The sequence below is a fragment of the Galeopterus variegatus genome, unplaced genomic scaffold (assembly GCF_000696425.1).
Source record: "Galeopterus variegatus unplaced genomic scaffold, G_variegatus-3.0.2 Scaffold4669, whole genome shotgun sequence".
In the NCBI taxonomy this organism is placed as follows: Eukaryota; Metazoa; Chordata; class Mammalia; order Dermoptera; family Cynocephalidae; genus Galeopterus; species Galeopterus variegatus.
Window position 1 is genome coordinate 22,540 of NW_007730780.1, and position 13,169 is coordinate 35,708.

Here is a 13,169-nt window from a genome sequence, read left to right on the forward strand (position 1 = left end):
GTTTAACCCTCACTACAACTGTTGAGGGTGGTAAAACCCATTATGGTAATTGAAAGGTGGGGCCTTGAAGAGGTGATTAGATTGTAGGACCATGCTATAGTGAGTGGATTAATTATGGTGGTCAGGAGCATGGTTCTGACAGCTTTAAAAGGATAGCATGTGAGTCTCTCTGCTCCACCATTTTCTGCAATGTGAGACTTCTGCATTGCTGTAAAGTAACCAAAGAAGACCCTTACCAGATGTTTTCTGGACTTTAGACTTCTTGGCCTCTGAACTGTAAGCAAATTTCATTTTCTTTATAAATTACCCAGTTCCAGGTATTTTGTTATAAGCAATAGAAATAGAAATAATACAGCTCCCAAGGCCACCATGGGGGTCATCTGCACTTCAGTCCCAGAGGGGATGAGAAATCAGAGAAGACTATGTGGGCATTTTCCTGTTTCCAGGCATGAAAGTAATGCTCATCACCTGTGTCCATACTCTACTGAACAGAGCTCAGTTATATGGTACTGCACAAAATAATGGGAGGCAGATAAATGCAGGCTAAGTATGTGTCCCAGAGAAAAGAGAATGATTTTTGGAGAACACACAGCCAGTTTCTGTTACACAGGAGTTTTTGCCTGCGTGAGTTCTCTGATGCCTGCTGAGGTGTGATTTCTGAGAAAAGGTTTTCAAACATTTATTACATTCAGAAGGATTTCCCCGTGTGTGAGTTCTCTGATGTTTAGTGAGGACTGACTTCAGACAAAATGTTTTCTCGCATTCATTACATTCATAGGCTTTCTCCCCTGTGTAAGTTCTCTGATGTCTGCTGAGGTGTGACTTTTGACGAAAGGTTTTTCCACATTTATTACATTCATAAGGTTTTTCCCCTGTATGAGTTCTCTGATGTTTAGTGAGGAGTGACTTCAGACAAAACATTTTTCCACATTCACTGCATTCATAAGGTTTCTCCCCTGTGTGAGTTCTGTGATGTACAATGAGGTCTGACTTGTGGTAGAAAGTTTTCCTACATTCTTTACATTCATATGGCTTCTCACCTGTGTGAGTTTTCTGGTGTGAGCTGAGATTTGACTTCACACAAAAAGTTTTTCCACATTCATTACATTCATAGGGTTTCTCCCCAGTGTGAATTCTCTCATGCCTAGCAAGGTATGACTTCTGGAAGAAGGCTTTCCCACATTCATTACATTTGTAGGGCTTCTCACCTGTGTGAGTACCCTGATGCATCCTGAGGTTTGACTTCTGGCGAAACGTTTTCCCACATTCATTACATTCATAGGGTTTTTCCCCTGTGTGAGTTCTCTGATGTATAGTGAGGTCTGACTTAAGGCAGAACAGTTTTCCACATTCATTACACTCATAGGGTTTCTCTCCTGTGTGAATTCTGTGATGTACAATAAGTGTTGACTTTTGGCAGAATGTTTTCCCACACTGATTACATTCATAGGGTTTCTCTCCTGTGTGAATTCTGTGATGTATAATAAGAGCTGACTTTTGACAGAAGGTTTTTCCACATTCAGAACATTTATAGGGTTTTTCCCCTCTGTGGATTCTCTGATGCATAGTAAGGCCTGACTTCTGACAGTAGGATTTCCCACATTCATTACATGCATAGGGCTTCTCTCCTGTATGTGTTCTCTGATGTACAGCAAGGACTGATTTCATGAAGAAGGATTTCTCACATTCACTACATTTATAGGGTTTCTCTCCTGTGTGTATTTTCTGATGGTTAGTGAGGTTAGACTTTTTCGAGAAAGTTTTCCCACATACATTACATTCAAATGTTATCCTCCCTACCTGAGTTATCCCTTGGGCAATGAGAGCTGGCTTATCACAGGCTTTCTCACATTCATTATATTTACAGAAGGTCTCTCCCATTTGAATCCTCTTACATGTCAATAACATGGCCTTTGTGTTGGTGGTATTCCTTTGTCCACTATATTCAAAATGCTTCTGCCCAGACTGATTCCTGTGATGCTCACTAAGATGCTCACAACACCTCAGGGACTTACCAGTTACATTACTAACATCAGGCTTCTCTCCAGTATGCATCTCATCAGGCTCTCTAGGGAAAAGAGCATGCTGACATACATTAAACTCCACAGGCCTCATTTCTGAAAACTTCCCATTATGTACAATCAAATTTGAAATATGCTTTAAGCTCACATTAAATGTTTTTCCTAATCTAACTCTTTCCTCAATTGAGGTGTCACTGTTGGTGATTGCAACTTGCCGCAAATGTCTACCATGACTTTCTTGGCTCCTCTCCATGAGGTTATTGACTATCCGGACATCTGAAAAGAGAAATAATCATATCCATGAACCACACATGAGCATTTCTTACAGAATGCTCATGTAAAGAAGTTTCTTCCTATCCTAGTGGCATAAAAGTTTATAAACATCAATAGGGATATTGGTTTTATAAGTATGTTTTTTTCTTCCTACTGACTTAAGGTAACAAATTACATTAACAGCTTTTTAAGTATTAAATCACGCTTTTCGTTGCTTCTTTAATTTTTTTTAAAATTTATGAAGAAATATGTGGCAAAAATACTCACCTACTGCCTAGTTGTAGTTTTCAACTAAGTGCTTATCACCTGCCATTTGTATTCTCTATTCTTTTTCTCCATCTAATTCTAACAACGGTGGTGCATCGTGCTAGTATCTGTCTCATTATTCTGCTTTGAAGATGGCAAGGTATGCCTGGATCAGCTACTTGCAGGGGCAATAGCCAGCCATTTTTCTGTCACTTAAGCAGAAACATGGCTTAGGATCAGGATTTTGTACCTAGGTAAGTTTAGTTTTTATTTTTCCCTGGGGCATGGCTATAGGTACCTGGGAATTTTTCAAATAAAAAAAAGTAATTCTCCTTTTCGCCACAGTAGATGAAAACAATTTTCTCCAAATTCCTCATTAACATGATTTCCACTGCTTCTCAGAAGCATAACAGGTACAAGAAAGTCCCCCACCCAGAGCACCCCCTCCCTTCTGGTCTAAAGGATTTGCTTTTGCAATCTAGGCTGTGCTCACCATCTTTGAAAAATGGTTTTCTAGTTCCTTCTGAGATCAGCTTGCATTCCCTCCCCCACTCCCATTCCTGATGCATACATTCCTGCTTGACAATTCACTACTGCTCAAGGCTTCTGTTTTGTGCAGTGGAGTTTCAGCTACCTCCCAGCTTCATAGAAAATGGAGTCTCTTGTGCATTTCACATTCTCTTTATTGTTTTAGAATAATTTCCACAAAGAGTAGGAGAAAATACTAACTTGAAACTCCATTCCCTAACAGAAATATGAATCCTTCAACATGAAACCCTTGGTTCACCTGGCCTTAGGACTCAGAATATCTAGGTTGTCCTCTTAAATCCAGGACTATCTCTTTCCAGTTCCTATGCTGGGTCCTTCTCAGCTTCATGATTCCTGATTTCATAGTACCCAAGGCTTACTCCTGGACCTCTTTGATCATTTGCTTATCAACTCCCCAGGTAACCTCTTCTATAAGTATGGCATAAACGCCACCTTTACACCACAAATTTCCAAATATGTATCTCCAACAGTGATGTCCACTCTCAAATACAGATTTCATAGTCACTTTCCCAGCCTCCCTGCCCAGTATGTGCTGACTGACCTGGTAGGCTCTGGTTTGGGAGTTCTTCTAACGCCCATGGCTCTGTTCCTTGCTCCAACTTGAAAATCACCTCAGGTTTGGTAAGGCAGTACCCTGTTAATGGGAAATAATGTAGGACTCTGCCAAACTCCTAAGTCAGGTCATTTGAAGAATGACAACAGCTTGGTTTCAGGAGCTGGGCAATGAAGGGGCCAATTTGAACCTTTTATAGAGAAGGGTGATACACTCTTCATGGACTAGAATCTTATACTTAAATAGCATTAAACCTTATAAATCATTCCTATGTTTATCACCAAAAATAAAGTGATGTTCCTAGGCATTAACAGGAAATTTCACTCACCCAAGGACACCAGGCAGCTATAAGTCTCCAGCATCACATCCCTGTACATGGTCCTCTGAGCATCATCCAGGTCCTGCCACTCGTCCCAGGTAAAGTCCACAGCCACGTCCTCAAACGACACCAACTCCTGTAACAGCACATTTCTCCTCAATTCAAGTCACCAGCCCTGGGTCACAAGAACAGGAATCTAGAAATTTGTTTTTCTGTGTATTTGCCTATCTTATATGTATCTTATATAAAATGTGGCTTGCATATGGTGGAAGAAAGAAAAAAAATCACAGTAGAAATAAACTGCCATTGTAATAATTTATTAATATTACTAATAATATTATTACAAAGTTTACCTTATAGATCTAGAAACATCCTTGTTGCTAAGGACCAAAGTATGAATAAAATTTTGCTCCTCCAAGGAGATTATGATCTGGTATGAAGCCTTAAGTATAAATACACACCTGAAATAATGTGTTAGATTAACTAATTTAGGCACAAGTTCAATGTAGACTGGGGTAATAAAGAAAAAGAACATAGTTATCTTTTGTATTATGAGGCTGCATTTCATGAAAAACCAAAGATGTTTACCCCTCCATGTGAAAGACTTGAAAGAAAAATCACCTGATTTTATCAATAAATGCAGAAAAAAACATTTGACAAAATGCAGTTCCCATTCATGATAAAATTCTCAGTAAAAACATAATAGAGGGAATTTCCTCAACTTGATAAAGATTATCTACAGAAAACTACAGCTAACATGATTTTTAATGGTAAGAAACTCAAAGCTTTCCCACTAAGATCAGGTGCAAAGTCAGGTTATCCCCTTTTCCCACTCCTTTTCTTTTTTTTCGTCTTTTTTCGTGTCCGGCAACGGATCGCAACCCTCAGTGTCGCGCCCGTACCGGACCGGGACTGGCAACAGGATCGCAAACCTCGGTGCCGCCCGCACCTCGCTCAGCCAGTGAGCAGGAACCGGTCTGTATGTGGGATCCGAACCCTCAGCGGGAGCGCCACCGCGCTCCCAAGTAGTGCACTGTAGCAGTGCGCCACCTGGCCGGCCCCATTCCCACTCCTTTTCAACATCGTACTGGTAGTACTATCTAATACATTAAGACAAGATGGCCAGCCCCATTCCCACTCCTTTTCAACATCGTACTGGTAGTACTATCTAATACATTAAGACAAGAAAATAAAAGATATACAGACTAAGAAGGAAGAGACAAAACATCTTTGTCCACAGATGATACGATCCTCTATGTTGAAAATCCAAAAGAACTGACAAAAAAATTCCTGGAACTTTTAAGTGATTATAGCAAGATTGCATAGTATAAGGTGTATTAGCCTGTTTCACGTTGCTTATAAGATAAGACCTAAAACTGAGTAATTTATAAAGAAACAGAATTTATTTCTTATAGTTTTGGAGGCTCGGAAGTCCACAGTGCAGGGGGCATATCTCTGGTAAGGGCCTTCTTCTTGGTGGTGACTCTATAGTGATGCAGGGTGTCATATGGCAAAAATGGCCTGAGCAAGGGAACTAACCTTCTTATTTGCCCTCCCTATAAAGCCATCAAAACCATGCCCATGAGGTCACAGTCCTCAAGACCCAATCACCTCTCAAAGGCCCTACATTTGAAAAACATAATTGGATTTCCCACCCTCTTAATACTGTTACATAGAGATTAAATTTCTAACACATGAACATTTGAGGGACACATCTGACTCAAAGCACAAGAGTAATATACAAAAGTTAATCACCTTCCTATATACCACCAATAACCAAATGAATTTCAAAATAAAAAAGCAGAGCAGCTCTGATCCGGCAGCCCCCACAGGATCCAGGCTAGGTGAAACCCCACCCCCAAAAGGCCCAAGCAGCAACAGGCAGCTGACCATCAGCAAAACTCCCTGCCACTGCTGCAGACACCAGAGTGGAACAAGTGGACCATGAAAGCCGCTGCCACAATGACTAAACACCAGCAGAGAGATACTAGAAATATGAAAAACCAAGAAAGTACACCACCATCAAAGGAATGTAACAACTCTCAAGTTCTAGATCCTATATAACAGGAAGTCCGTGAAATGACTGACAGGGAATTTTGAGTAACAATTCTAAGGAAACTAAATGAGGTACAAGAAGACTCAGTTAGACAACACAACAAAATGAAAAAACATATACAGGATCTGAAAGAGGAAATGTACAAAGAAATCAATGCCCTGAAAAAGAAATGTAGCAGAGCTTGCAGAGCTGAAGAATTCATTCAATGAAATAAAAAACACAACAGAGAGTTTAACCAGCAGGCTAGAACAAGCAGAAGAGAGAATCTCTGACCTTGAAGATCACCTATTTGAAATCACACAGGCAAGACAAAAAAAAAGAGAAAAGAATTTTAAAAATTGAAGAAAATCAGAGAGAGGTAGCAGACAACCTTAAGCACTCAAATATCCAAATCATGGGTATTCCAGAAGGGGAGGAAAAAGGAAATGGCATTGAAAACACATTCAATGAAATAACAGCAGAAAACTTCCCAGGTATAGGGAGAGATACAGATCTTCAGATTCAGGAGGCTCGAAGATCCCCAAACACATTCAACCCAAAAAGGTCTTCTCCAAGACATGTTATATAGTCAAACTGGCAAAACTCAAAGATAAAGAAAGAATCTTAAAAGCTACAAGAGAGAAGCACCAAGTCACCTATACGGGAGCCCCTATCGGACTAATATCAGACTTTTCATCGGAAACCCTACACACCAGAAGAGAATAGGATGATATATGCAACATACTAAAAGACAAAAATTGCCAGCCAAGAATACTTTACCCAGCAAGGCTATTCTTCCAAAATGAAGGTCAAGTAGTATATTTCCCATACAAACAAAACTGCAGAAGTTCACTACCACACAACCAGCCTTACGAGAAATTCTCAAGGGAGTACTGGGTCTGGTACCTGAAAAACAACCGCCACCACCATGAATACTCAAGAAAGAACAAAACCCAGCAGTAAAATAAAAATGCTAACAATAAAGAGAAAAAAAAGTTTATCTACCATCCCAAGAAACCAACAAATACAGAAAACAAACAGTAAATCAGAAAAAAAGCAACAAAAGATATTTAAAACATCCAAACAAAAATCAATAAAACGCCAAGAGTAAATCAACACCTTTCAATAAAAACTCTTAATGTAAAAGGATTGAATTCCCCACTCAAAAGACACGGACTGACTGATTGGATTAAAAAGATGGACCCAACAATATGCTGCCTTCAAGAGACTTACCTCACCTGAAAAGAAAAAAATACCAATTACATTAGCACCCCTAAAAATCAAAGCCTTAGGTATAAATCTAACAAAATATGTACAAGACCTATATGAAGAAAACTAAAAACTCTGATGAACAGAATCAAAGAAAACTAAATAAACAGATATTCCATACTCACGGATTTAAAAAATGTGACACTGTCAATATGTCACTTTTCCCCACTTGATCTACAGATTCAATGTAATCCCAATCAAAATCCCAGCTCATATCAACAAACTAAATTAGACTGTAAAGTCCATATGGAAAGGCAAAAAAGACCCAGAATAGCCAACATAATATTGGAAGAGAACAACAAAAGTCAAAGGACTGACACTACTGAACTTTAAGACTTACTATAAAGCCACAGCAATCAAGACTGTGTATACTATGGTATGCGTCCAATCCAAAATTCAGGACTGCCGACATGACAGTATTAAGTGGTGGGGCCTCCAAAAGTTGATTAGGCCATGAAGGCTCCTCCCTTGCTAATAGGATTAAAGCCCTTATCAAAGAGGCTTCAGGCAGCAGTTGGTGAGCTTGCTCTTCTGCCCTCCACTATGTGAGAATAGAAGAAGGACCACAGGAGACACCAAATATGGGCACTTTGATCTTGAACTTCCCAGCCTCCAGAACTGTCAGATAATAAACTACTATTCTTTATAAATTACCTGGTGTTGGGTATTTTGTTGTAGCATCATAAGCAGAATAAGACAGTATTTACTGGCAAAAGAGTATACCAACAGGTTAATGGAAGGGAATAGAGAGCCCAGGAAAGACCCTCGTAGATACAGTCAACTCATCTTTGAGAAAAGAGAAAAAAAAAACTATACACAAATCTCGCTCCCTTCATAAAAATTAACTGAAAATGAATCAAAGACCTAAAGGCAAAAGCCCAAAACTATAAATCTCCTAGAAGGTAACTTGAAAAAAAAACAAAATGACCTTGGGTATGGTGATGACTTTTTAGATACAACATAAAAGTCAAGATCCACAAAAGACATGATTGATAAGCTGAACTTCATTAAAATTAAAAACTTCTGTTCTGTAAAAGACAATGTCAAAATAATAACACAAACCATTGACTGGGAAAAAACATAACCAAAAGACCTATCTGATAAAGGACCATTATCCAAAATCTACAAAAGTATTCTTAAAATTCAACAATAAGAAACAAATGTCATGCAATTTAAAAAATGAGCTGAAGACCTTAACACATACCTAACAAAAGAAGATACACAGACAGCAAATAAATATATAAAAAGATACACTATATCATAATTATCAGGGAAATGCATATTAAAACAATGAACTATGACTACATGCTTAGTAGTATGGCCAAAATCTGGAACACTGAAAATAACAAATTCTGGTGAGGATATGGAGTATATAAAAAGATACACTATATCATAATTATCAGGGAAATGCATATTAAAACAATGAACTATGACTACACGCTTAGTAGTATGGCCAAAATCTGGAACACTGAAAATAACAAATTCTGGTGAGGATATGGAGCAATAGGAACTCTCATTCATTGCTAGTAGAAATGCAAAATGGTATAGTCACTTTGGAAGACAGTCAGTGGATTCTTACAAAACTAAACACATTCTTACTTACCATATGATTCAGCAATCACACTCCTTGGTATTTGCCCAAAGGAGTTAAAATACTATTGACTGTATGAAAACTCACAAAGGTATTTATAGCAGCTTCATTTAAAACTGCCCAAATTTGGAAACAATGGAGATGTCCTTCAGTAGGTGAATGGATAAATAAACTATAGTACCTCCAGGCAATGGAATAATATTCAGTGCTAAAAGAAAATGAGCAATGAAAAGACACAGAGAGACCTTACATTCATATTACTAAGTGAAAGAAGCAGTCTAAAGAATGGCTGTACGATACTCTTGAACCAACAAAACTATGGAGACAATAAAAAGATCAGTAGCTTCCAGGGTTGGGAGTGGGAGGGGAAGAATAGGCAAAGCACACAGGATTTTTAGGCAGTGAAAATACTGGAATGTGGTGATATGATGCTAGATATATGTCATTTACATTTGCCTAGACACCAAGAGTGAATCCTTATGTAAAATATGAACTTATGGGGTGATTACGAAGTGTCAATGTTGGTTCCTCAATTGTAAATAATGTACCACACTGGTGGGGACTGTTGACAATTGGGGAGGCTATGCATGTGTGTTGGGGAGATGGGGTATAAGGGAAATCTCTATAGCTTCCTCTTAATTCTGCTATAAATAAATTAAAACTTATCAAAAAAGTTTTAATACAACTTTCTAAAAATTAGTTTGTAATAACAAAAATAAAACCAACATTAAAATATACCATTCCATTTGTAATAAAAATTCAATAAATGAAAATTCTGTCAATTTTCTTAATATAATAAAATATATATATATTACTCCAAAATCAAGTAAAAACAATTAATGGGGAAACAATGGAGAAGGGTGATTCATCATCACTATTATTTAATAATGCCACTGAGAAGTGATAAACAGAGGTTAAAATGACCATGATTTGGAGATAATTCACAACTGTAAAAACCAAGAATAGCACCCATGTAACAGCTTGAACAGAAGTGACTCCATTTTTATTAAACCTCTGAATTTAAAAGCTTGTCTTTTTCTGTAAGCAAAACCACATAGCTTGCAGCTGGTTGCTAGAACACAGTTGAGTCTTGTTCGTATGATTGCCAAAACACAATGACTGCTGCTCACATTGTACACAAAATAATTAGAGAAAAATTATTAATCCAGATGGCCATTCTTTACTAGCTTACTAACTTGATCTTTTTTGAGATTAACAGGAACTGAACCCATGGAGAACAATGACGCTGGTCAATTCCCACCTGGGAAGTTCCTTGATGATTATCTGCAACACTCATGCTTGCCTGCATGTCCCCACTTGGTCATCATGAATCTGCTTCCCACCACACATTCCTATAAAACCCTTTGGCAAACCTGAGAGAGGAGGAGATGGTCTTTGAGACATAAGTCCACCATTTCCCCAGGCTTCTTGCTTCCTGATTAAAGGCTATCTTTCCTTACACCAACTCTTGTCTCTTAATTATTGGCTACTGAGTGGAAAGCAAATGGACCTTTGGGGTCTAGGTAACAAATCTGGCAAGCCAGCCAGTGGACACAATCCAGGCAGCCTTCTCACCTCAGCTGCTGCTGACAGGCTGTGGCAGCTCGGATGCGCTGGTTGCTCGTGGCTAGCTAACCCTGCGAATGTGATCTTAGGGACTTTCCCAGTGGCTGACAGTGGGTTTTTTCCCCTGGGGACACTCCCTGTTCTCCCAAGCAAAGTCCCAGCTGCCTTTTTTGCTTTTAGTTGGTGAAGGAAACAAAGCCATCTGGACAGGCTGACAAGCCTTTCTGACCAGTAAGTTGCATCAGAGTGCACGCTGAGAGCACTCTGCCCCACCATCTGAACCCTTTTTGGGTTCTCTGGACTTGGTTGGGTCATCTACAGTACTGATTGGCTGGGGAGGAAGGGACTCAAGGACTGTAATCTGGTTCCCAGGGACGGGGAGTCTGTTTGCTAGGTGCCTGTTTCTTCTTGTTGCTCCAGCTAACCAAATTCTGTGTCGTGACCTATTGGGAGAGAAGAACTCAGGGTTTTTCTACTTGTCCTGTTATACGGCAGCTGGTTCACTGTACTAAGACTGATAAACCTTGTCCACCTGAGTTGGCAGGAACATCTTGGGAGAATTTTGCTGTTTTAGTTAAGTGCCAGAGGACTAGCCCATCAGTGCCCTTTCTTTTCCCTTCAATAGGGGGATCTATTGGCTCTCAGTCACTGACAGAGTCACTGTGGCTCCTTGACCTCTTTGAGGCAAACGAATGAAACCACCCTTGTGTGGATGAGGGTCCTGGTTACAATACCAGACCTAGATTTCAACTCCTCAGGGCACTCACTGGGCTCTTAATTACATTGGTTACAACAGTGTGGGCCAGCCCCGAGCGCTTCCACATTTCTTTTGGGAGTTCTGTTTATTGAAGGAAGTGCAATTGTAGGGTGCAGAGCCATGACCCAGTGCTGGTGGGACTAGCATTTTCAAGAAATGAATAATTGGCACATGGGAAATATCCAAACTCAGAAAACATTACACCAGCATTTGTGTATTCAGTGTATAGCTACTGCTGACCCTTTGGGAAGAGACCCCTGAATCCCCTCACTCTGTGGGTGATATTTCAGACCATCAGGATAATTATATCTGGGTAAAATCCTGTAAAGTGTGTGTCCCTACTAATCATCACAATTCTCCACTATGAAGCTGGAGGCAAATTCTTTATCCTCATTCTAGGGTATGGTGCTGCTTCCACCTCAGAAGATATGGGTGGGGGTACCTTCAATCCAAGCTAAAAGTCCCTTGGGAAGAATCTTAGCTAAATGATCCAGTTATAGTTATAATCCGATGGCAAAAAAAGAAAATGACTTTTTACTGTAATATTACTTGGCCCATATATATTTTAGATTCAGAATGGCTAAAAGTCCCTTGGGAAGAATCTTAGCTAAATGATCCAGTTATAGTTATAATCCGATGGCAAAAAAAAGAAAATGACTTTTTACTGTAATATTACTTGGCCCATATATATTTTAGATTCAGANAAGCTAAAAGTCCCTTGGGAAGAATCTTAGCTAAATGATCCAGTTATAGTTATAATCCGATGGCAAAAAAAGAAAATGACTTTTTACTGTAATATTACTTGGCCCATATATATTTTAGATTCAGAAGAATGCTGGCCTTTAAATGGTTCCTTTAATTACTATACTATCCTCCAATTGCAGTTGTTTTGTCAGAGGTCAGAGAAATGAGATTGAATTCCTTATATACGAGCTTTTATGTTGTTACAAAATTAAGACTTCTCACAGGCAGGCTCAAGGCCTATCAGAGAAAGGGAAAAGAAGGAGCTATTGAGCCCCTCCCAGATAGCTGTTGTGCAAAAGAGGAGGATGAGGAGCACAACTTGCTAGCAACATTAAACCCTCCAGACCTACAGGGTTATCAGAACGCAGCACAAGCCACAGGGTCTTTTCCCACAGCAGCTTTGCCTTCACCACCTCCTCCCCAAAACTTTCCAGATGACTTAGAACCTTGCTGGTGTTACTGCCCCACCCCAACATGATTCAGGCTATGGAATGGTTTCCCCCTCTTAAGACACAAAAGGGCACCCATTTCAGTTCAGATGTTTCCCTCTATGGGGCAGGGAAATTTCCATTAGGCAATACCTGGTTGGAGGTGTTAATGCCCAAGGACAGCTGGTTGGCTACTATTGGACATATAGTCCTTTCTCCACCTCTAATTTGTTGAATTGGAAGAGATCAAATCCTGTGTATAGAGATGACCCCCAAGAGATGACAGAATTGTTTATGACTATTTTTGATACCCACTGCCCTACCTGGGTAGACCTTCAGGTTCTCCTTAATATCCTCCTGATGGCAGATGAAAGGTTAGCTCCAGACAAAGCTGATGATGAGGCTAAGTGCCTCCATCAAGTAGACACCCAGGGTACTCCTGACCCCAGTCATGCCATCCCATTAATAGAGCCCAATGGGAACCCCAATGATGGTGGCATGGATAGGCTTAACCACTACAAATGATGCATTCTGTCTGACTTAAAGCATGGGGTTCAAAATAAAGGAGCTTAAATGAAATACAGGAAATACAACAAAGACCTAATGGAAATTCCTCAGAATGTTTAGAGAGAGTCTAATGGGGATGGCATTAACCAGAAGAGTTCCAAAATAATGTGAAAATGGTTTATACGGGATGACTCATGCTACCTATGGAATGCAAGAAGATACTCAGGGGGCCGGCCCGTGGCTCACTCGCGAGAGTGCGGTGCTAATAACACCAAGGCCACGGGTTCGGATCCCATATAGGGATGGCCGGT

The 13,169-nt window shown here is 39.7% G+C and overlaps 1 protein-coding gene across 7 annotated transcripts in view; it reads right to left on the reverse strand.

The window, feature by feature from the left end:
• Positions 1 to 277: 277 nt before the first annotated feature.
• Positions 278 to 13,169, reverse strand: part of LOC103603533 (zinc finger protein 717-like) — a 50,889-nt gene continuing 37,997 nt past the window's right edge. For all 7 annotated transcript variants that reach the window (XM_008588078.1, XM_008588074.1, XM_008588080.1 and 4 more), the window contains 3 exons: positions 3,971 to 4,097; positions 3,631 to 3,723; positions 278 to 2,297 (listed from right to left, as the gene is read on the reverse strand). In XM_008588078.1, the coding sequence (XP_008586300.1) occupies positions 544 to 2,297; positions 3,631 to 3,723; positions 3,971 to 4,097 (1,974 nt within the window). In that variant the 3' untranslated portion in view covers positions 278 to 543. The remainder of the gene's footprint in view (positions 2,298 to 3,630; positions 3,724 to 3,970; positions 4,098 to 13,169) is intronic.